Source organism: Chelmon rostratus, chromosome 18 (genome assembly GCF_017976325.1).
Source record: "Chelmon rostratus isolate fCheRos1 chromosome 18, fCheRos1.pri, whole genome shotgun sequence".
Taxonomy (NCBI): Eukaryota; Metazoa; Chordata; class Actinopteri; order Chaetodontiformes; family Chaetodontidae; genus Chelmon; species Chelmon rostratus.
Window position 1 is genome coordinate 16,286,621 of NC_055675.1, and position 23,218 is coordinate 16,309,838.

Below are 23,218 nucleotides of genomic sequence, written 5' to 3' on the forward strand. Positions count from 1 at the left end.
AATAGATAAGTTTATTATGAGAAATATTACTACTGGTGGTGGTGGGAGTAGAAAGAGGAGGAATGGTAGTAGTAGCAACAATAGCAGTGGGAGTAGTAGAATGACAAGTAGGAGGAGTAGCAGCAGTGCTAATAATAGTAATAGTGGTAGAAATAACATTTGTCATAGTATTACTAGTGTCAGCTGTAGATAATAGCATTAACAGTAGTTGTATACTTACAGTATAGGAGAAATAGTGTGCTAAAATAAGTCTTTTAATTGACTGTTTTTACAGGAAATGACGTACCCGTCGCTAAGTTACACTTCCTGGAGACGGTTGCTACAACAGTTCATTAGCTTCCTATTCTCTTGGTTTGTGTTCGTAGTTTGACGGCTAACGTTAACGTTAGCTTTACTAGGTTAGAACTACGGTGTGTGACAGTTTCTGAAAATGGCTTTTGTTTCAGACGGCCGAAGAGATCCAAACGGAAGTTACACCTTCTCAAGTCGCCCCAGACCTGTTGAGAACCGCACCAAGTACAGAGAGCCTCCGTCTGAACAGTACGTTTCTTGTGCTTTTTCAAAGCGCTAACGTTGCTTCAGTATGCCACGGTTAGCTAAATGAAACACACCTAGCTACCGTAGCAAACATCATAATACTACATACTAGCAGGAAATGTTAGAAGGAAAACGGCTCAAAATATCTCAAATCATCCAGCTGATGAAATACTATATGGATACAAGGTACATTTACCTGTACTCAAGTCCTCTTTTGAGGTAGTCATGCTTTACTTGAGTACTCACATTTGATTGTACCCTATACTTACCATATACTCTGTATACAGTTCAATAGGCAAATATTGTACTTTTTACTCCACTACATTTATTCAAAAGCTATAGTTACTAGTTAATTACTGATAAAGATTTCGCATACAAAGCATATAATTATCTTACAAAATATGTTGCATCGCTATAAATTATACTACCTATCAGTATCTAGCTAAATCAGTTAAAATGGGCTCAGCCAGTTACAACTTCAAAATGCTAGTCAGGCATTATTTCATCTATAGTAAAAGTTAAACAATATAACGTATATACAACTCTGATTCCAAAAACGTAGGGACAATTTGTAGATCATTAAATATTTTGTCTATGTACTGTTTTAATTGAGTATATGTCAACAAGGATTAGCGAATGATTAGCAAATTATTAAATGTTCTTCATTGCATCCCAACTTCGTTGCCATCAGGGTTGAAATAAAGTAAAACTGTGATGGGTCATTCTGTGCAATGAGTACTTCTACTTTCGCTAGTTTACGAACATTTTTCTGAAAAAGCTGCTACTACAACATACTTTATTTAAATACAATTTTGAATGCTGTACTTTTACATGTGTTAAGATCAGCTACTAATGAGCAGCCTGAATGACTGCACTGTTTTTCCTTGACAATGTAGGGCACACAGTAATTATGGAAACATTATGTATGACCGTCGTGTAGTTAGAGGAAACACCTACACCCAGCACATCATACCAACTGTAAGTATGAAACATAAAGTCACGATGCTTAAGCCCTGTAAGGTTTGTCTTTCCTTTAACCACTTTGTCTTAAAAATATGTATTGTTATCTACTTCGACAGGTGGCTCAGCCAGACCCTGCTGAGACACACAGACAACAGGAGGTCAGGAGGAGAGCTGTTGCTCGAAAACGAACCAGGGAGCAGTTCAGACCCACGACTCCCAAGGCCCTGCAGGGCAGAAAGCACATTGATGTCCAAACAGGTCAGGAATTTCTCTGGACTAGATCAGAACTTCTACATCTGTGGTTTATTCAGTTTGTCATGAATCTGCCAAATGTGCTGTTGGGAAACCAAAGCAGGTTTGACCTTTATTTTCAGAGCTTTATCTCGAAGAATTGAGTGATGTTATAGATGCTACAGATATTGAGTGCCAGACTGATGCTTTCTTGGACAAACCTGCAACACCACTCTTCATACCTGCCAAATCTGGCAAAGATGCCGAAACCCAGATAGAGGAGGGAGAGGTAGGTGATCCAAATGGGATGTCTGGACACACTTTCTACACTTAATAGCCTCAACATAGTTCTAATACAATTTTTTAAACCTGCTTTAAACATTATTTTTCATGATTTTACACATGAGATAAGATAAGATTGCACACCAGGAAGTTGTTACAGAAAGCACAAATAAAAAGGAGACAGAAAAAGACAGACAATAAAAAAATCATATAGAATCAACTGTATATGTGTACATTACATACAAGCCTTGAGAAAGACTGGCTCAGTTTCACAATGGAAATATTTTGAATTGCACAGGAGTGCGATATGGATTTTGAAATACAGTGCTTTTGTACTGTTGTACAATAGAAAAATATATAACACAGTAGAAAAAATAAAATATTGCACAGGGTATTTGCACAGATGTAATGGACATGAGCAACTGTTAACATAAATAACAGAGTAGTGCAAAACATAGGTTTGTGACCTTGTGATGTTATAATGGCCAATTTATAGTTGTGTTATGTCTTCTGTTGCTCTGGAGAAATTACGATTACTAGGACTAACCAGAGTTATGTCATCATTTCATCAGGATTATCTCAGTTTTGGCTTGGCGACTTTAAATTTACAGTATAACAGAACCCTGTGTTACAAACCTAGGGTTTGGATTTTTAAAGACAGTGTAATAACAGGAACAGTGACTCTATAAAAAAAATGTATGGTGCATTATGGGAGCTGTAGGATTGAGTGTTTTTTGTGTTGGCAGCCTCTGTGGCATCTCTTGCGAATCGTGCAACTACTAAATTGCTGGATTCCTCTTTGAAAGAATTTTTGTCATGTAGGATGTTAATGACAAAGAACAATGTTAAAATTGAACCTAATGTTTTAAAATGCACTACGTAACTCCACTGACTGCTCGTATCCTCTGCAGTTGTTTGACTTTGACAGGGAGGTGCAGCCGTTGTTGGAGGTCCTGGTGGGTAAGACGATAGAACAGTCTCTGGAGGAGGTGATGGAGGAGGAGGAGCTGGCCTGTCTCAGGGCCCAGCAGCGGGCCTTTGAAGAGCTGCGAAATAACGAGCTGGCAGAGGTGCTGCGGCTTCAGGAGCAGGAGCGACGCCGCAGAGAGGAGAAAGTACGCGGATTATAGAAATAAATATATGTATTTGAATCTTGAAAAAGACATACAAGGGCAACGATTTGGATGTCTGACGTCCTTAGATTCTTGCTACCAGCAGTGTGACCCTACATGACCACATTGTTGGTTATTTGACGAGAGAGATTTCTGCATTTGTGTTTTAAGTGAGGCTCTGTTGGAAAAAGGTTATATCACGTGCATCAATCGGAATTTAACAGTAAAAGCATCAGAATCCATTCTGTTATGATTATATCAAATCAAGAAGAAAATACAGAAGACGAGTCTGTTTCTTTCTTTTGACCTCAGGCGCGTAGAATTGCCCAGCAGAGGGAGGTGCTGCAGAAAGAAAGAGAGACTGCAGAGAAGATTGCTGCCCACGCTTACACCAAGCAGTACCTGGCCGACCTCCTGCCAGCAGTCTTTACCTCGCTGAGGAGCCGCGGCTACTTTTGCGATCCCGTGGTGAAAGGTCAGCCTTTGCTTGCTGCATTGCCCTCCAGCCTCAGCCTCCGTTCAGAAGTTCTCCTTTCTGACACATGAGGGCATCACTGCACTCCACTGCACACAGCCGAGGACTGATCTGTGACTATTCATAGATGAGGCCATTGATACGAATCTGAGTGTTTAACTTTTTATTGTGTTTGTGTTTCTGTTTTCAGATATTGAGACTAATTTCTTCCCATGGCTGATGGCTGAGGTTAACAACAGTTTGGATAAGAGATACATAGCAAGGCAGCTGCTGGACAGTAAGGGAACGTATTATAATGTGTTTTTGATTCAATGATTTCATTTCTCTAATGCTTCATGTTTGTTTAGCATTATTTTCTCCAGGTTTGATTTTCTGACAAAGCAGTCCACAGATCTGACACAGCAGCCAGAAGACTAGCTTCTATATAAATCTACATCATTCAACACCAGTATTTATTTTTTTTATCACTTCAGAGTAGACTGCTCACTCAAAATTGGACACAGACTGTAAGCCGCAATCTGTCACAAAATACTACACATTCGAAAAGGAGAAGAGAGAAGAAAAGTCCCATATTACCTGCCCTCGTCATAGTTGTGGATAAAAACTGAAAATTGGCAGAAATCCCAGATATGAGCCACCACAAATTCTTATCAAGGAATTCTTGAGTAAAAGGCCGTCTGTCCCCCAAAACTGTTTGAGCATACCTGCTGAAATGCAAACATTACGGGTATAAAAATGGCCTTTTGCTAAGTTGCTGGAGTTAAGTAAACATGTTCTAAAGGCTGGTGATATTATCCCTGACAGCTAAAAGGTATTTCACAAGTCCTCCTCCTGGGGTCATTGGGTCATGGGTATTGTTGGAGCACCATCTAGTGGCTCTTCTTAAAATTACAGAGGTCATTAATGTCAGTGACTGAACCGTCTTCATCCTCTCTCTCAGACATCATCCTCGATGTTACCCAGAAGAGACTGGAGGACTTCAAAGAGCTGGAGACGCAGCCAGCTAAACCTGACATATAGACTCAGTGGGAATGATCCACAGAGAAAGGTTAAGGGCATGAATGTGTTCTCAAATATATGTTTTTTCACATACGAAACTGCAATGTGTTGTCTCTTTGAGAACATGATACTGGTGTTATTTCTTTTAAAAAGGACAAGTAGTTGAGGATGTATGTCTGCCAAGAAACTGATACATCACACAACATTGCTAAGGCCAGCATAATAAAGATTGTTCTGTGATCACAAATCTTAAAAATCAATTTTTATGAATCTTAATGATTAGGTGTTAATTTGTGAAATAGCTGAAAATTCAAATGCAGTTTTGTATTATCCTTGTGAATGTTGACCTTATCAGTTTCCTTAGTGTTTGAAGCACTTTGTTTTATTTAGTTTATTTATTTTTTTAAGAATTTTAAGGACATAATTGGTACAAAGTCAGTAACCCTGGCACTTTTAGGATCCTGAGATTATTACTTTTGCTTCAGTTTATGAATGAAGCATTTTGAGATGTTTCATTCTTGACCTTGGGAAGCAGTTTCATAAAAAACAAAAACATTTTCTGAACCTTGGAGATTGTTATTCATTTTATATGTGGATATTTCATGGTTTAGTCAAACACTGTAAAACCTACAACAGTTCAGTCATAATATCAGATGTTGTCATGTTAGAGGTTGTGAGCTGCTTTGATTTAAAACATTTTCTTTTAGATATTGAGCTCTAGTGATGTTTCAGTCATTGCAAAAGCAATACAACTGGTATGAAAACACTTTGCAATGCACGCAGAGATTTGCTGTAAATCCTGAACTTCCTATACACAATTTTTTTGCTGTTTGTTAATGTTTTCTACAGCAGCTTATCATTTACCTCATTGTGTGATAACCAGTCAAAACAACCTTTTTCTCTCAGGCATGCAGCGTATTTGTCCATATTCCACTTGTCAGAGCAAAGTTCCTGCCTGTTCACGAGTCTGAAAACACCAACCACAAAGTTTTAGCTTAAAAAGAGTGAATAAAGGAGGAGATATCAGCCACAGAGCAGGCGAACAACAGGTTTAAATGAACTGCAAATATTTAGAGGACCATTCAAAGTGCCTTCCTGTGACTTTATTTGCATCTGGCCTGCTGCTGCAAACAGTTCATTCAGGCAAATTCGAGAAAGTTTTGCATTGATTGCCTGGGCTGAATTTATCTCCTCACCAAAACAGAAACGTGGTGTTTGTTTGGTCTCAAAGTTCAGCGTGAATCCAAATGCCACAGAACCACCTCAAAGACATTTTTATTCTCTAAAACTTGCAGCTATGAGGAAGTGATGGCAGTGGTGCCAGTGGCAGTGATAATGAAGGGTAAAACCGGATAAGTGCCACAAAGTGGTAGGCAGGACTGTCACATCACTCCCTAGGTTCGTATTATGGTGAGAACTGGGTCTAACCTCCGATATATACGGCTCTATTTTAATCCTGCCCTCTGATTGGCCGGCTCACCTATGACGCCTCCCCTCTCGCACGGCGGCGCTTCCTTGGTTCACCGCGGGGCGGATGACGCGCGCTTCCCCTGTGAGCGGCAGCGTGACAGACAGGAAGGAAAGAAAGTTTTCCGCTGTGATGCATCGACGCTCAGGACAGGTGACAAACACCTGACAGATGAGGTATAAATCTGTTTGTCCGCAGTCACACACTGCACCAGCAAATAATTATTATCCCATTAATGTGGTTATCTCAGCTAAACTGACTTACACAAATAAAAGTTCACTTTTTTTTAGAGCAAATGTACATGTACATGTTCAGCAAAGTACAACAGCACACAGCAGAGTGCTTAGTGATAGAAGGTACTGAGCAGAATTAGATTTAAAGGTGTTCAGAGACATAAAGAGTATAATAAATACATTCTACCTCTGTATTTATGTTGTATATGCGCTGTCTGTATATGTACTGTGTGTTTGTCATGTCATAGTCTGTCACTTCTTGTCTGTAATTATTAGAAAATATAAAAAACAGGGTGTGATTTAAACAATAAAGTTTAAAAGTAAACAAGTGGTGTAATAATTAAATAAAACAGTAAGGCTGAAATGTTTTGATTAGTAATACTACAAGTTTTTGAGCATGGGTAATGGTAGACAACTCTTGGGATAATGAGTATGGGACATGTGTTTTACATAATAAAAGTATGTAAGTAGCACATATTGGTTATTATTATCACCAGAGATTAGCCACAGCCTTTGTTGACTTCAAGTAATAGCCATACAGTATGTTTTCATAACAGCAACCATATAATGCTTCATACAACCTTGACCTCTTTAAGTTTTGGGTTTTTATAGACCCCCAACCCATCTTCTAATGGTGATGCTTTTAGTTTCCATGCCAACCACCATAAAGTACACGTCTCTTACTTTTGTGGTTCAAGATTTAAAACTAAAAACTGTCTTACTGGATGTAGGGAAATACCACCTTCAGTTAAAATGCCCCTCAAGCTCAGGCTCCCCTCCCGGTCCCCGAACCCTGTGTTGTGCACCAGCGCGGCCGCAGCTCGCAGCAGGAACAGGATCGGCCGGCCGCCTCAGGGGGATGGATGAGCGCCATATTGCGCCTGAGTGAACAGAGGGAGGGGAAATCTGCGGCTGCCAGCTCCGGACCGCCGGACGACCATCATCTCACCTCCAGCCCTCACCAGCTCCGGTAAGCCTCGGAATGAGTGGCCGAGCTGCCTGCTGCTCCGGCGTGTACCGGCAGCGCAGCCAGCGCCCTCCAGAAAACACACTTTTCGCACCTTTTCCGCACACTTTCTGCTGCGCTGCACAAAGGAGGCAAATCTCGCAACAGGTGTCTGTGGGATTATAGCGAGGATGCGGCTGCAGCGCAGAGGAAGCTCCAGCATTATAGACAGCATCATTAAAACAGCTTCCCTTTATATGCGTTCAGCAGTTTACGATTTGTTTCATTGTTAAATATTTGTCCTGTATCGGTGCCGATCACAGAGGCGGAATTTCTCGTTTGCTGGGCTCGATTAAGAGATACAGAGCAGTATTGGTCTAAATGGCTGCCATTAACGTGGATTGGGGTGTGGGCTTGGTTGCGAATGAAATCTCTAAAATAAAGTGCTATAACAGAGCAGGGTGGGGACTACAACTTCGTCGCTGCTAGTGGGTGAGGCATGTTGAGTACCATATTTAACCTGCCTGGTGCCTGTATGATTCAACAGTGTCAAGGTAGAATAGACATGTAGGAGTTCCGGTGGTAAATTTCAGACTAAAATCTAAAAACAACCACAAAAGGGCTGGGCTGGAATATTCAATATTCAAAGACATCATGATACTTGATGGTTTTATAGAATCAGTTTTATCAGACAGAAACACAGTAGGTCTTTAATTATTGCGCAGTTATGAATTTCATCAGGCTCATACTTAGAAGTACTATAATCAAACTGTTTTTGTTGATTTATGTAAACTAATTGATTGATCCAATAATTGTGCAAGTCATATATTAGTAAAAATTTCAAAGACTTACACATGTTAGCTTCTCAAATGTAAGCGTTAGCTGCTTTTTTCTGTCAAATAATATTGGGTATCTTCGCACGTTTTATATTCAGATGTTTTACAGACTTAATGAGTATTCAGTTGATGAAAAACAGAAATACTCATTCATTGCAGCCCCGAAGACATCATTTCAAACAAAAAAATGCCCAAACTTCACTGGCTACAGCATCTCAAATGTCAGAAAGTGCTGCTATACTCTGTTTCATATTATTGCAAACGTTACATTTTGGGATTTTGTACTGTTGTAAAGAAAAGTAAAAATGACATTTAGGGCTCTGAGAATTTGTGATGGACCCTTTTTTACCGTTGTTGGACAGTTCAGAGTAAAAATTATGAACTGAAAAGATAATTAAGAGATTAACCAGTACTTAAAGTAGAATTGTTTCAGCCCTGTAGTTACAGGAATTGGATTTAGGTGTATGACAAAAATGTTTATAGAAATAAAGTGTACGTGTACTTTCAAACATATTTATGTTAAAGGTTGAAGTTAGTTAAAGGTGTGCTGTGGTTAATATGGTGAAACGTTAGAAATACCTTAGACCGCCGTGCTCTTATTTTGAAGTTCGGCTAACGTAACTTCCGGCGCTGTGCGCGCTAGCAGCAGTCAGCTTGTTGTCGTGGCGGTGATTCATCCTGATGACTGTCGCCTGCAGGAGTGTCGAGCCGCTCTCACACGGGTTTAAGTAACGCCGAAGTGGCTGAAACTCGTTTCTCCTCTTTCTCTGTTTTCAGGAAGGCACACTGAGAGGTACAGCCGCACACGGAGCACTTCTTTGGAGACACTTTTTTTTAAAATTTAACCTAACGGCTCCTCGCACAGAGCAAGGGAAAGGACAGAAAAATGCCGAAAGCGGTAAGTAGCCCTTTGGTTTATTGATATTTTCAGTCACTGTTTGTTGTGTCACTGCTTTGTAAGTAGTCAGGCTTAACTGAAACATGACAGGTAGCGTTAATGGAGGACTACGCTTCCTTAATTCAGTATATATTTTCATCTGTTTTTGACAGTAATCCAGCTAACTTGAATTAACAGCTCTTAGATTTAGCTAAAATGTTGAATATGCGGTAGAGTGAATGTTAGCATACTGACACTTATGCTAACGCTAGTGCTTGATAAAAATATTATATTTAGTGAACGCTTTGACAGTCTGATTCAGATTTGATTCATTGATATCTGAGAGGAGATTTGGCTATAAATGTGACTTTATTTGATTTGGTGAAAATGACCTTAAATCACTTCACGGGAGTGACAGATTGCCAGTGTTAACGTGATGCTATCAGAGTTTCCTCACTCTCCAAGCTAAGTGCTCACTGTGAACACTTGTCCATTCAGTTACATGTATTAAACATGTCTCCTCTGTTAAACTGAGTGAAAGGATCACAAACACCACATGAGGATTTAAACTGAACAGCAATACATTCATAGACTGAATCACAATCACAACAGTGCTGACTTTCACTGGGCTGTATATGTAATTAAGTCAAAGAAACTTACAATAGCAGGAGGGTCTGTGTTAAAGGGGAATGCCACTCAAATCACATGCTCTTGCCCATGTCCTGGGGGTGTCCCATCTGTGTCAGTGCGCCTCCTCACAGCGTGTGTGTACAGTCACAGAATCTCTATCTTTGAACTCGTTCTCTGTAATGTTGCACACTTGTGCAGCATCATAAACAAGGAGGGTGGCGGAAAATGCCTTGTTTACATCCTCAGGAGTTTGTGATGAATACAGGCTCCTGTCCTGGCCTTTTTGAAGTTCAGTTTTCCAGGCTGAAATTTGGGGGTTGCTCCCCTCTTAATGTTGGGTTCCCATAGTCATTTTGGAGTCTTGGTTAAAAAAAAAAAAAAAAAGTGAAACGGTGACTTACAGTATTTACACCATCAGTGACTTTACATCATCAAAAAAGAGGCATTATTTGATGAAGCTGTCCTAAATATTTAAACAGGTTTTTGCCTTCAATTAGTCTATGCTGGCTTTGCCCCACCCCAGCTATTACATATTGCACATGGCGCATGTCCCTCCCTCAGCTCACTGTTTGGAAACTTCTAGTATAACAGCCTCTGTGTGTTTTACAGTTTGAAGAAAAATGGAAATCTGGTTGGCATGGATATGAGTAAAAACCTTTTCCTTTTTAAACACTGAATAAAAGTTTCCTCTATTCTCTGGTCTTTATTTAAAAAGTAGAACAGAAAGTCCAGAGATGCCTAAAAGACACAGTTACTTGATTGTAATAAATAACACATGTAGAACAGGATTAAAACTGGGAAGGTTTTAGTTCTATTTAAAAAATGCTGCTAAAACGCTGCTCAGATCATCTGCTCAGAGACAGGACGATGCTGAACACAGCAGCATATTGTGATGAGGATGACTAAAGCTCCGGTCGGTGTCATAAAGTGTGTTGTCCGTTTGTTTAGAACGGCCTCACGGTTGTCATGAGCGCCGCGGTGGAAGTGACATCATCGCTGTCTGATAGCGGAGTGCAGTTGCCACAAAACAGCCAGATGATGTCAGAATGTTTTCTTTTCCACGATATCTAGAAAAGAATACAAGCCTTGATCATAAATTTATCCTCTGATTTACAGACTGTTTAATTCGTGGCCTTAGACTGACCCGGCCTCTGCTACGCAACACAACCTCAATAGGACACTAAGTCTTTTTTAATGAAGTTTTCCCTTTGATGCCGTTTCCTCCAGAAAGCTTCGTACTCTCAAATTAATCTTGCAAATGCTGAGTTTAACTTTTGGCGTTGGTGAGATATGTAAATAAGGGTTTATAGTTTGAGCTCCTTGAAAAGTGTGTCATTAGATTACTAGTACCACTACTACTAGAGGTAGGGGTTGGTGGGATGAAAGAAGCAACACCCAAAATTTAGATAAAGATGTTGAATTTTACTGTTACAGCATGACAAAGAAAAGCAGCATATTCTCACACTCAGGATACTGAAACCACACTAATTATTTGGCATTTCTTTGCAGTAAAAGTGAGTAAAATAGTTGCAGATTCACTTTCTGATGATCGACTAATACAGTAGTTGTTGCAGCCCTTGCTTAATTCCCTCCCCAGCTTATTTGTGTGCAGAAAATTGTCATTAAATCTGTCGGAACACCAAGCTTTAGATGTTTTATTTTTACCTCTGCAACGTACAATAGTAATGTGGGTAAATGCATCAAAAATGAGTAAACTGTATCTGCAGAGCAAATGATGTGACCCCATGTCTGGCCCCTCTTGCTCCTGACCATTTTCTGACTTTCTTCACTGCTGTTATCGACTACAAATCAAAAATGGCCCTGAAAAATCCTTAAAACAAAACGTCAGGCTCATGACACGTCTGAAGGTCGTCTTGCAACAAATGAGGCTGAGAGTTCATGAAAACCTTATTTAGAGATATGGACAAGTTTAGAAATGTATTCCTAAATTTTATTCGCAGGGTAAGTCTTGCTGAAAAGCAAAGATCAAAGGGGATGCTAACTGGTACAGAAACTTACAGACAGCCTGAATTATTTCAGCTCAGGTACTTGGCATCATGTCAAACATTCCAACATTGTGTGTTTGGAGAGGAGAAACTCAATTTTTTTTCATCACAGAGGGCCGAGACGCCCAGCGGCGGGACGTTGGACCAGATTTGAGGAGCAGCGAAGGCTCCTGTGTTGGTGCTCGTGTGACTCATGTTTCACATATCTGAATGAGACATTGTCAAAGTAAACGATAGTCCTCCTTGGCTCTCCCAGAATCCTGTTTCCTCCACAGCGCCGTGACAAACCGTGCAAGGCGTGGCCACGATCTGCATGGATGGGTGTTTCCTTTTCATGTCCAGTCCCATTGTTACTGTTTGTTCTTTTAAATAATTGATAACTCAATCATGCGTGGAACACCCCAGAGGCCTGATTCACAAATCCAAAAATGGTTACAGGTTGTTTAAGGCTCATTCTTCAGTTATTCAGTTACGTGTGTTTAATGTTGACAGAGCCTGTAAAAATAAACTCAGAAGATCAGTCACTTTCTAAAACCTCAGTAACTGCTGTCTCCACTCAAACAGTAACGGTTGTTTATGGCTATATTACTCTCAGGCCATTTCAGAGGAATCCCCATGGTGACGCCCATTGCAAAAGACTCTTGTAAAGCTATGCAAACTGTGCAGAGCATTAAATATTGAATGGTCCTCACTGAAGAATGCGGTGGAGCCTATTCACAGTTTAACCACGGAGGTGATGACCACCTCGTTTCTTTAACTTGACCCGGAGCAACTCCTTAACCTCAGCATTGAAGGAAGGATTTCCAGTTCATGATTATATGACACAGGGATGGGCGGTGTGTCATTGTACGGCAGGGGCTGGGACTAGGACATAGTTGGCATTCTTGAGGAATGGCTTGATTGATTGAATAGCACCCCTCTCTGCCAGTTGACTAATGGTTGCATCTATCAACCACCTGAGCCCTAGCTATAAGTTTTACCTCTGTAGTTGTGCTGTGGATGTTGGATATTTTACAGCGATTGTTAGAGGTCACTCTTCTTTGCTTCAGTTGTTTTTTCTTTCTTGTGTCTTTTTTATCCATGTTTGTTCATTTATATTTTGGGACCTTTATGATATGAGAACAAACTTTTGTGTGGAGTAATGTGATCTGGTCTTTCTAGATCAATAACACTGACATCTGTTTGGTAAATACGTAGCTAGAGCTTCACTTTAGCGTAAAGGCTGGAAAGGGGGAAACAGTTTTCCAGTCCACAGTTTTTTCCAGTCTAAATGCTAAGCTAACTGATTGCTGGCTGTAGCTGTGGTATCAATGCGTGGTATCAATCTTCTCATCTGACTGCTGGCAAGAAAGTGAATAACCTAAAATGTCAAACAATTCCTTTAAATGTTTATTTTCAACAAAACTGATAACTTTAACAAAAAGTATTAGTTGATCACGTGTACATACTTGATTCAACAGTTCTCAGTACTGTTACCAACTTTTTCTTCTGCATGGCCTGTGTAGCCATACTGCTCATGTTACTTGTTGTTATTGTTTCTTAGTTACCAACATTTTGCACCTTCCACCAAGTGTGTGCCTGAGTCAGTTATTGCGTTTACGACTCGTGATGCAGGGCTTTATAAGGTTAATATGAACGCCTGTACTTTCCTCTGACTGAAGTTGCTCATTGTGGAACTCTGGGTCTTTGCCCGGTGTATTTTTAGCATATGTGTCATGTTTTCTTTACCGCTCTGAATGGTCTCAGTTTATTGTGAGTTACCGTTGGAGGACTCACTTTGAGATCAGATATCACTCACTCAGTGGTTTCTGTTGGCTTGTCTGCTCCACACGCATTCAGATATTCCGTTCTTTGCTGGTTAGGGCGTGTTTTTTTTAGGTGCCTCATCTGCAACTGCTGTAGACGCATCCCAAATCTGTCAGAACTGCTACCGCCAAATCATACAATCACTTTTAAACAAGGAAAGTCTCGAAAGATCACTTGTTAGAGCAGTTTCTGATCACTTCTGCTGCAGTTTTCTGTGCTTGTTTTTGGGAATCTGGCTCCCGTAGAATGTAGATGATGATAGCGGGGGACTGCTGGGGCACTGCAGCTGAAAGGGGATCTTTGTTTTGCTGTGTAAAGTAAATGCAGGGTTTCCCCTCCTTCCCCTGCTTTTTAGCTGTGACTTGAAGCTGGTAGAAGTTGCCCTGTTGGACGGTTGACTACGAAAGTTTCAAATTGTTTGCACATGTGGCATTATGGGCCGGAGCTACAGGCTCCTCTTAGCTCTGAGTGCTTCATCACTTTCATTTTATTTTTTTTGGTAAAGTTTGCTTTGCCTCAAATCCTGACTGTTAATCCCAAGTGAGTCAGCTCTGCTAACCTCACTTGAATGCAGCAGACACATGGATGAATATCCTTGAACATCCTCTGTCTAGACTACTGTGTTCTTACAATATCCTGGACAGCACCGCGGTGAGGTGCTTTCCATCCAACGCTGTGATTGGATTTGCCTTCACTGTGAGGATCTAAGCCCGTCAGTTAGTTGCTCAGTCTGCGTAGCTTCATCTGAATCAATGAAGCTCTGAGTCACCAGATAGTCACTGCTGCAGCCCAGACATCCCTTTTCCAGTGGGCGTCATTGAATTTGTTCACCGCTGAGGCCCACAATGGACTGGAGATGAAAGATGTCACTGGAGGGCTCTGTGAGCAGGCCTTCTCCGTCCTGACGCTGTGTCCACAAACCTCTTTGTGTCGTTTTCACCGAGCATTAATAAGTTCAGTCAATACTTTGAGGGTCTTTTTCCTTTCATAACCTCCGCAAATACCAGAGAGATTTGACATTAAACCACCAGAGAAGCGAGTCAGTCTATGCATTAACTCAAAGCAGCTATTGTAAATGTTTGTGCATTGTTGCATGGCCTTTGTGTGAAATTCAGATGCCATTTGCTGATTGCTAACTTACAATACAGAATATTGTTTCTCTCCATTATGGGACAGGGTTGACGTCAGTTCGCATTATTCTGTGCAGCTCACCAGTCATGCTATTTGTAATGGTTTCGAAATTGCGCATTAATCACTGGGGTGGATCCCCGTAAGTGGACATTAAATATGCTGCTCATGAAGCGGGCTTCAGTTAGATGGACCACCTCTTTCTGTGCGAACAGGCCATTCTGATCAATTATTAACCAGAGAACTGAAAGACATGCCTTTTTTCTGTGAATGGGAGTGAATAACTGAAGACGCTGCCATATTTGAGTGTTCCTCTCTGCAGTCTATCCATTCAGAATAACATCCATGGTGCCTCCGTTTAGCTTCTTTTTGAATTAGTTGAATTAGCATTAGATATTGCACATCCTAACACAGTTAGAGTTATCACTGATAGTTCTTACCAAAAACAAGCCAGATTTTGCAGCAGAATTAGCTTCAATCAGCCCGCCTGGCTGTGAGAAAGCAGAGATAAACACAGAGCCCCATTTGTTTACTCTGCAAATACACCCCCCCACCAAACACACACACACACACACGCACACACACACACACACCAAAGCAGTGCTCTGCAGTTTAGCATGCTTTGCTGCATATTGGTCCTTACTTGTGAGAACCCCTCTGTTGCTCTGGGTCACCCTTTGAACTCCTGTTCTCTCATGTTTTTCCACAGGTCAATGTTCGCGTCACCACCATGGACGCTGAGCTGGAGTTTGCCATCCAGCCCAGCACCACTGGCAAGCAGCTCTTTGACCAGGTACAGTGCACATCAGCTCTGTATTGACCTTTAGCATTACTGTTTTGACCAATATGTTTTTTTTTTTTTTTTAAGGTTTTGGAAACAAAACAGTGAGAAAATGGTTAGCGTTTTGGACTCGTGTCTTTAAGCGCTTTTTTGTAGAAGATAGATAAATAGTGGTATAAGACTGGTATTGATCTTCTCAGGCAAGTTTTGACAAGGATACAAGTCAGCATATGTCCCAAGATGTTTCTTTTTTCATTTCTTTAATTTTTTTTGGTTTTTTTTTACATAAAAAAATCATACATATTGCTCATCACATGCTCTTATGTTATTTACAACATTTCGATCCTCAGACCTTCATCAGGTAAATGTTATATAGACAAACAGGATTTGATAAGACTTACTGTAACTTTCTGTAAGATTTTCTGTAAGAACTTCGTCAAAACAAGTGTTTCTAAAGCTTTTTACAAACTGCTACAACCTTCGTCGTCCTGTCATCTAACTGGATTGACGTCACTGACAGAAATCCCTGTTAGGAGAAAGTGTCTGCCCTCATTATCATCCCTCCAAAGCTCTTTCCATTCATTACATCAGGTCTGAAAGTCCTCTCCTACAGGCGAGATTACAGGAGCTTTTGACTTCGAGTGTCCTCCTGAGTCTCCCCGTGAGGTTCAGGGATTATTATAAATGATTTCCCGCGATGAAAAATTGCAGAAGAAAGAGAATTTGATGCTCTCAAATACAGGATTCTTTGCTTTAGCATGGACTGAAGCTAATCTATTGGCTGATTATTGATTCCTGACATGATCATTGCAAATGATCCACTTGTCCCTATGGTGTCTGGCACCATTGCAGGATTGCATTATATATGATATATATATTCAGAAAAAACATGTTATGTGGTGTATAGTAAAGTAATAGTTTTGCATGACATTTAGTTTCATAAATGAATGCCACAATCACTTGACCATGTATTGATTTGTCTTTTGAATGTAAGTGCATTCATGTTTGTTCATTACAGCGGACGTGGTTATGTAATGACTAGAAGTGGTAGTGTGTGGCATGGTAATTTTCTCGTGACCTTTGTGGTTCATCACTGGTCATTTGCAGTATTGTCAAGCAAGGACTTTTCTCTGAAACTGCACATTTCCTGTCGCTGTAAAATGCTATTGTGACGCTCAGTACCTACAGTCCAAATGTGGATGACATGTCATTAGCGTGAGCTCCTCTGAGGCTCTGTGACAGCACCAGGGGAGGAAGGGCATTGTTTTAGCCACTTCCTGTATAACCCGTTTTTCAATAGCAAGTGTAGCCAACTGTGTGTCAGGGGATTCACCCTTCATGTCAGCAGCACTTTAGAGAACATTTTAGTCTAAAAACATATATATGAATACAGCCATTCAAAGCACAATATCCCTAAAAATCAAGCAGGACAACAGCCATATTCAGAAACTGGTAGATTGCAGATAGTGTATGGGTGTCTTTTGACCAAGTCAGCACTTGACAGTGACACGTGACAGTTTTTCTTTCCATATAAAGCAGCATGGCTACTGCTCCAAAGCTCTGTGTGTGGTTTTGTTAAACGAAAGCCTGTTTGCCTTTGACATCTCTCTATTTATAAGTGTTGGTGAAAAGTCTCTCAGTGGGGTGTGCCACAGATAACCACTCACTCCCCCTGATAGTGTCAGAGACAGTTCAGTGCTCTATTCTAGTGCAAAGATTCAATTGACTAATTTGAGCATGTGAAACGGCCTATGAAGCCTCACACTTTGTTTGAAGTCTGAGCAGCCGTTCTCAGTGTTTGGCTGACATTTAGCTTCAGTGGTCGTGTCCCTGAAGTCTGTCAGCAGCCTGATTTAGTTTCGAACGGCTGCTTTGGCAGCAATTAGCTGTAAAGACACACAAGCACTGTCACAGAGTGTTAAACAGGTTCCGTGGAAATGCTGAGTAACAGCAGTGAGCTCATTTCCAGGGCGAGTGTGAGGCCTGGTGTGGCCCGTGTGGTCAGCGCTGATCATAGCCTTCGTCCCCGTCATGCCGCTCTCAAACTCGCTCCTAGAAACTTCTGCCACTCCCCTACACACCCATGTACAGTTTCACTTCCATACGACTGCACACGGCTGCTCGTTTCATTTTGCCTCGAGCTGTAATTTATCATGGTTTACAGTAGATGTACTGGCTAGTTATGTCTGGCCTCGCTGTGTTTGTCACGTTCAGACCCCGTCACCTCAGTCTCCAGATGCTCTGTCCAGTATCAATGTGGTCTCAGAGGTGGACTGGCTGCTTGGTTGAAAGCAGAAGGGAGATTGATGTTAAAAGCTGAAAACATGGCAACTTTTTTAACAATTCAATAGTTTCTTGAACTGGATCCAAGTTTGAATAATCTGTCTGACAGGTGTCAAAACATGAAAGAAGTTCACTTACACACCCAACCCACATGTCAAAGCTGCATGCAGAAATTACTGCCAAGCTGTTCTAAGTCAAGAGAGGGAATGTGTTGCACGATGGCTTTGCTTCTTTGCTGTAATATTGCACCGCCTATTCTTAGATATTAACTTCCTTTGCTGTTTTGTCGAAATTAATGCGTGGCCTGACAGCAACAGACCAATTTCCTTTGGGCCAGTAGTACCAGCTGCCTCTGCCCCACCACGAATCACAGTCTTTGTGCTGGTCCCTGTTTGGGGCCCGACTGGGTGGACCCCTCCCTTCCCCTCCTCAGTGGAGGACTTCAGCCTCGTTATTCAGCCCAGAGGATGCAGTGCGCAACGCTGTTTCAGCCCAGTGGCATTCCTCTCTCTCACCACAGGGCCCGAGCTCGCATAAACCAGCCAGAGAAACTTTCACTCTCTGTCAGATCGCAGTAAGACGAGGCTGCAGACTGAAGTCATGCTCGCTCTTCCTATGTGGCACTGCAGCTTTTGCTCCTTCAACCTAATGCGAGTCTGAAGTGGGCGGCAACGCTGCTCTTAAGAATTTAACAGAAAGTTTTAGCCTCTTTGACCTGGCTGCAAATGCTTCACTGAGTTTAAAGTTTTTTTAATCATTACCAGAATGAAGTAGACTTTTTCTGCTAATAAGAGCTCGCAAAAAAGCAGTTTGGCCACTAGATTTTATACGTATCTATGCAGGGTATCAGTAGGTCTTGAAAAAGGCTTTAGAAAGTCTTAAATTGAATTCACAAAACTCTTTTCTCTTGCCTGCTGTAGTCAGAAATATTAGTTGTAATGTTTTTATACGTGGTTGCTGGCTGTCAGGGGATGTTATACAACTATAAACTGAAAGTGGTATTGGTTTGACAGCGCACACAGGAGGCTAAATCCGTCTTTGTGGAGCTGCAGCGAGCATGATTAGATCTGTAGCAAAAAACATCTCTTCTTCTAGTAGCTCATCAGCTCATAATGGGTCAATTATAACAAGAACCAAAGTGAACGTAAATGAATTAATCATTTTCAGCCGGTAATTCAATTCATCCATTTTCTGATGCTTATCTGGGTCCAGGTCCAGGAATTATTGTTATATTATTATATTATGCTTATTATATTGTTCCCTACTGTTTTTCCAACATGCTTTCATATTAATAGGCATCTATGCTATTAAATTGCATTCTACATGGTGTTTGAAAAGGTATTAAAAGGTTTAAATTTACCTTGGTGAACCCTGCAGAAACCCTCAGTCTTGCATTGGACTGTTCCGCTTTCAGTAATCTTACTTAGAACAAATATGTGAGGTGTAAGGAGCTCTTGACGTTCATTGGAGTGACCTAGCAACCCATTAAAGTCAAGGCAGCACGCCAGACCAACCTGCTGTGATGTCAGTTTACCAAACCTGTGTCCCCGGATTCAGATTTAATCCTCCTCTAATGAATAGTATTATTTCCAGTGTTCTTTGGCAGCAGGTTTTCATAACATGTACTGCCTGTTATTGAAGGTAGTTTATTAGCTATTTGTCAAGTGACTACAATGTCGTTAAAGGTTGGTAGGCTTGTTCAGGAGGATTGTTACCTCCCTGACAGCGCCTCTCCACTGTAGCTTATCTCCTGAGAAAACTGTTCAGGTATCTGTAGCCCACTCTGTTTCTCTGTCTCTCGCTCCGTGGACTCTAAAGCAAAACCACCATGAAAGGGCTGATTGTTTTGTGAGGCCTGGTGAGTTTCATTACAGGTGAGTTGCAGGGTTACGGTTTAGTACTCTCTCATTTCAGGCCCCTTCTAGCGCTTGCTGTTGTCGCACTAGATGCAATCCATCAGAAAAGATCCCTCAATCGAAGCCATTCATTTTAACTCCCAGGGGTCAGCCTGCCCTGTATTATGTGTCTTCCGGTAAAAGGGGGGGAGTTTGATTTTAATTTTAACCTGGGCTTGAGTTTATCATTGGGAACGGGCTTGGCTGGAGTGCCAGCATGTTGATTCAGACTTCCAACACCCAGGCAACTTAACGCCTCACCTGGTGACTGGGTGGGGAATTTGGCAGCGATGCACACAAAAAGGGCCCGGCAAAGAGATTGCCCCACTTAACAGCAAAAAAAAACACACACACACACACACAAAAAAACATGAATTCCTGCACAGTGCTGTTGGAAAATTGCTCTTCCTCTCTGAAGGCCATAAAGAGCCTCTGGTCGTTGAGGTTTTTGCTCAGAAGCCAGTGGAAAGTGGTAGCTCCTCCTGCAGCACAAGTGATTATTCCAGATCTATAACTGGGTTTTCACTTTCTGCCTCAGCTGCACACTCAGAAATCAGTTGGAAAAAAAATCCTCGACTTGCTGATCTAAAAAAGGGGTTTCCAGTGTGGCTGAAATTAAAACTGGCTCCATCATCTGCCTTTTGGACGTTAATAATGAGGAGTTGGGCTGCTGCACTTTTGCCATCAAGCAACCGCCTTGTAAGTCGGAGCAGACCCTCCTCCCCCGCCCGCCACCTCGTTCAAGGCTTCACAGTCGGTTCCCGAAGTCAGAGACAGGATGCTGGTCATGCAGCACGCCCTCGTTATACAGTGTCACTCCTCCTCACTGGTCAAACAATCGGACCACTTTGATAAAGATCAGCCCCCATCGTGCTCTTGTGTGCATTTGCTACTCAGAAATGTGAGCTCAGTATTACTTCAAATACAAGTAGAGAAAACACTCTGAAAACACTGATCCTTGTTTGTGCCATTTTCACGCACAAATGGTCCTTCATCCTCTGGGTTTTTGGTCGGATAAAACAAGCAACGTGAAGAATTATTGCTGATTAATGTTTAACTGATTCATTAAGAAAATTAGCAGCAGATTTTTTGATAATGAAAATAATCGTTAGTTGCAGCCCAAGTCCCAATCTCAAAAGATGTACTCTTTTGTGTACAAGGTTTGTGTATAAGGTTTGTACAAGGTAAAAAGGTTTGTGTGACAGTGCTAATCATCCATGGCATCATCTTCCTGTCCAGATATTGATCTGTTTAGATCGGATTGCTTCAGACAACAAACATGTAGTGTTTCAGAGTGTACTGTTATTTGTCCTGACAGTAGTCGATTGTGGTGTGTATCTTTACCTCAGCCAAGTCCATACTCAGGCCTGGGAATGTGTAATACTATGAGGGTTGGTCTCCAGATTAGTCTGGTACCTGAGTATGTCACCTTAAGGTTAGGTTCTTCAGGCGTTGCCAGCATCTTTAAAGCCTTCAAAGGCCTTTTCACCACTCCTCACCCTGCAGGAAAAACCATCAGTGATTCATTTACCTTTATTGGAAAAATGACCTCATTGATGTGTAAAGGCGTGATCGCTTTCTAATGACTACTACGTTTACGTCGTCAGCTCATCGTCTGTTTTCCTGGAGGAGCAGGTTGTGAATTCTTTGCAGTAATGCCGTCAAATTTAGTGAAATTCCTGCTTCTTGGTTTTTAAATTGATATCATGTAACTGACGCTTAAACCAAGTCATGTGCCTGCAATGACAGAGTGGATCTATTTTCCCATTGCAAGGTTCATGCCTTTAATCAATGAAAATGTTCATGGAAAATAACATTATCTGGAGTATGGTGATTGAGTCATCTTTGCATCCAAATGATGCGAAAAACTTTCCCACTCTGTGTTTTAGGGGTGAACGATCATTTGATCAGCAGAAAAATAATCAGCAACTATTTTGATAATCGATTTATCGTTGCAGTCATAAAAAAAATCTTTAAATTTGTCAAGTTCCAGCTTCTCAAATGTGAATATTCGCTGCTTCTGCTTGTCATGTGTCATAGTAAACTGAATACCTTTGAGTTTTGGACATTTGGTAATGTGAACAGCATTTTTTTCCTGTTATTTACATTTCACAGACCAAAGGATTAATGGATTAATCAAAGAAGTAACAGCAGATTAATTGATAATGAAAATAATGTTGTTGGAAATCCTTTTCTCTGTGCAGGTGGTGAAAACCATCGGCTTACGTGAGGTCTGGTACTTCGGACTTCAGTATATGGATGGCAAAGGTTACTACACTTGGCTAAAACTGGACAAAAAGGTAAGATCCAGCTTCAGAAATCCTTATTTGTGTTTGATTTTGTCTAATGATCTTTTAAATAAGTTATCAGGTCATTTGACTTGGAGGAAAAACATTTCCAGTGCATTATAATACTTAATTTTGCAATCATGAATCATTATAATTGTAAATACTATAAGAATTAGACCAAGCAGTGTTACTTATACCATCATAATAAAGGTATGATGTAATTTTCCTCTCAATAGCCTTAAATTCCACTATCATTACACATCATGATACCTATCACCTACATACCAAATGGTGATTTCACTCTGTCTCTCAAGTATGTCCCAACTGCCCACCTCCCCCTATGGAGTCAAATTCTATAAACAATAGAGAAAGAATGCATTCTTTTGAGGGTTTGAGTGTTTGCCTTTCAGTCAATCAGTAGCCACCGTATTTATATTACAGTATGTATATACTCACGTGCTGTATTGTGGTTCCACTTCCAACATGGCAGCTAATTTTATCTGGTTTCTGTATGTGCTGGGGGGGTCATGTAATCATCTGGAAGTGGAGTATTTGACAAGAGCGTGAACTCTTTGTGAACCAGAGTTTCCGCCGTCTTTCTCTGTTGCTGCTACGTAAACACAGGTTACTATAATAACTAACTTATTATTAGTATTATTCCTGAAGCTGCTCACAATCTAACTGGTCTAATCTGTTATGCAAACAGCCAATCAAGCCGGAGGAACAAAGTCAGGCCTACAAATCAGCAGAATTCCAGATGTTTAAGATTGTTTCCATATGATATACCAACCCCTGCAGCTCTTTACAGCAGGTGGTTCGGCAAGTCTCTAGGAGTGCTGCTTCATATGTGAACAAAACGTGATGTGGCTGCAGAGGGAGCTGCGTGAAGTCAGTCTGATAAATTGCCCCAAATGATGATGATGTCACTTGAGTCAGCGTCAGTTGGGTCTAAAGACTACAAGTTTGAAAATGAAAACAATCTGAAATTGTGACGAAGAAGTGAGTTTACCAGACGTCTGTAGCCCGCTCCTCATCTCTGCTTGAGGCTTCATTTGCCTACGCTAGCCACAATGCAATTCTAACACAACAAACTGTCATAGAATTGCATTGTGGTTAATGTAGGCGCCTGGTTTTGACAACAAAGACAAATGCGTGAAATAGAACAAGATGATATCTTCGGCTCTGTGGCATCGATTTCGATTTATATTTTTTAATGAAGACTGTTTGTTTCTTTTGAATGGGATTGAAGAGCATTTTTCTGATGAATGCCTTCCTGACTGAAACAAATATAGGAAACCAAGCTAATGTGTCCAGAGAAAGTTGCCTCTTTGCACTTTATAGTCATAAACAAGGGTCACTGAGAGAGAGAGAAAGGGTTATGCTTGCCTCAGTCAGCAGCAGTAAACTGTACACAGTGTGCTGACGCTGCGCAGTTCATCAGC

The 23,218-nt window shown here is 41.1% G+C and overlaps 2 protein-coding genes across 2 annotated transcripts in view; both read left to right on the plus strand.

Annotated features, from left to right (window-relative positions):
* Nucleotides 1-383: 383 nt before the first annotated feature.
* Nucleotides 384-4,987, plus strand: rsph3 (radial spoke head 3). The gene is made up of 8 exons (XM_041959090.1): nucleotides 384-540; nucleotides 1,434-1,515; nucleotides 1,617-1,758; nucleotides 1,875-2,020; nucleotides 2,925-3,128; nucleotides 3,438-3,600; nucleotides 3,791-3,877; nucleotides 4,541-4,987. Exons 1-8 carry the CDS (start codon nucleotides 431-433, stop codon nucleotides 4,618-4,620), a joined length of 1,014 nt encoding a protein of 337 aa, XP_041815024.1. The 5' UTR covers nucleotides 384-430; the 3' UTR covers nucleotides 4,621-4,987.
* A 2,154-nt stretch (nucleotides 4,988-7,141) lies between these two features.
* Nucleotides 7,142-23,218, plus strand: part of ezrb (ezrin b) — a 32,298-nt gene continuing 16,221 nt past the window's right edge. Inside the window, exons 1-4 of the mRNA XM_041958151.1 lie at nucleotides 7,142-7,270; nucleotides 8,860-8,980; nucleotides 15,239-15,322; nucleotides 21,693-21,788. Of these exons, the coding sequence (XP_041814085.1) occupies nucleotides 8,969-8,980; nucleotides 15,239-15,322; nucleotides 21,693-21,788 (192 nt within the window). The 5' untranslated portion in view covers nucleotides 7,142-7,270; nucleotides 8,860-8,968. The remainder of the gene's footprint in view (nucleotides 7,271-8,859; nucleotides 8,981-15,238; nucleotides 15,323-21,692; nucleotides 21,789-23,218) is intronic.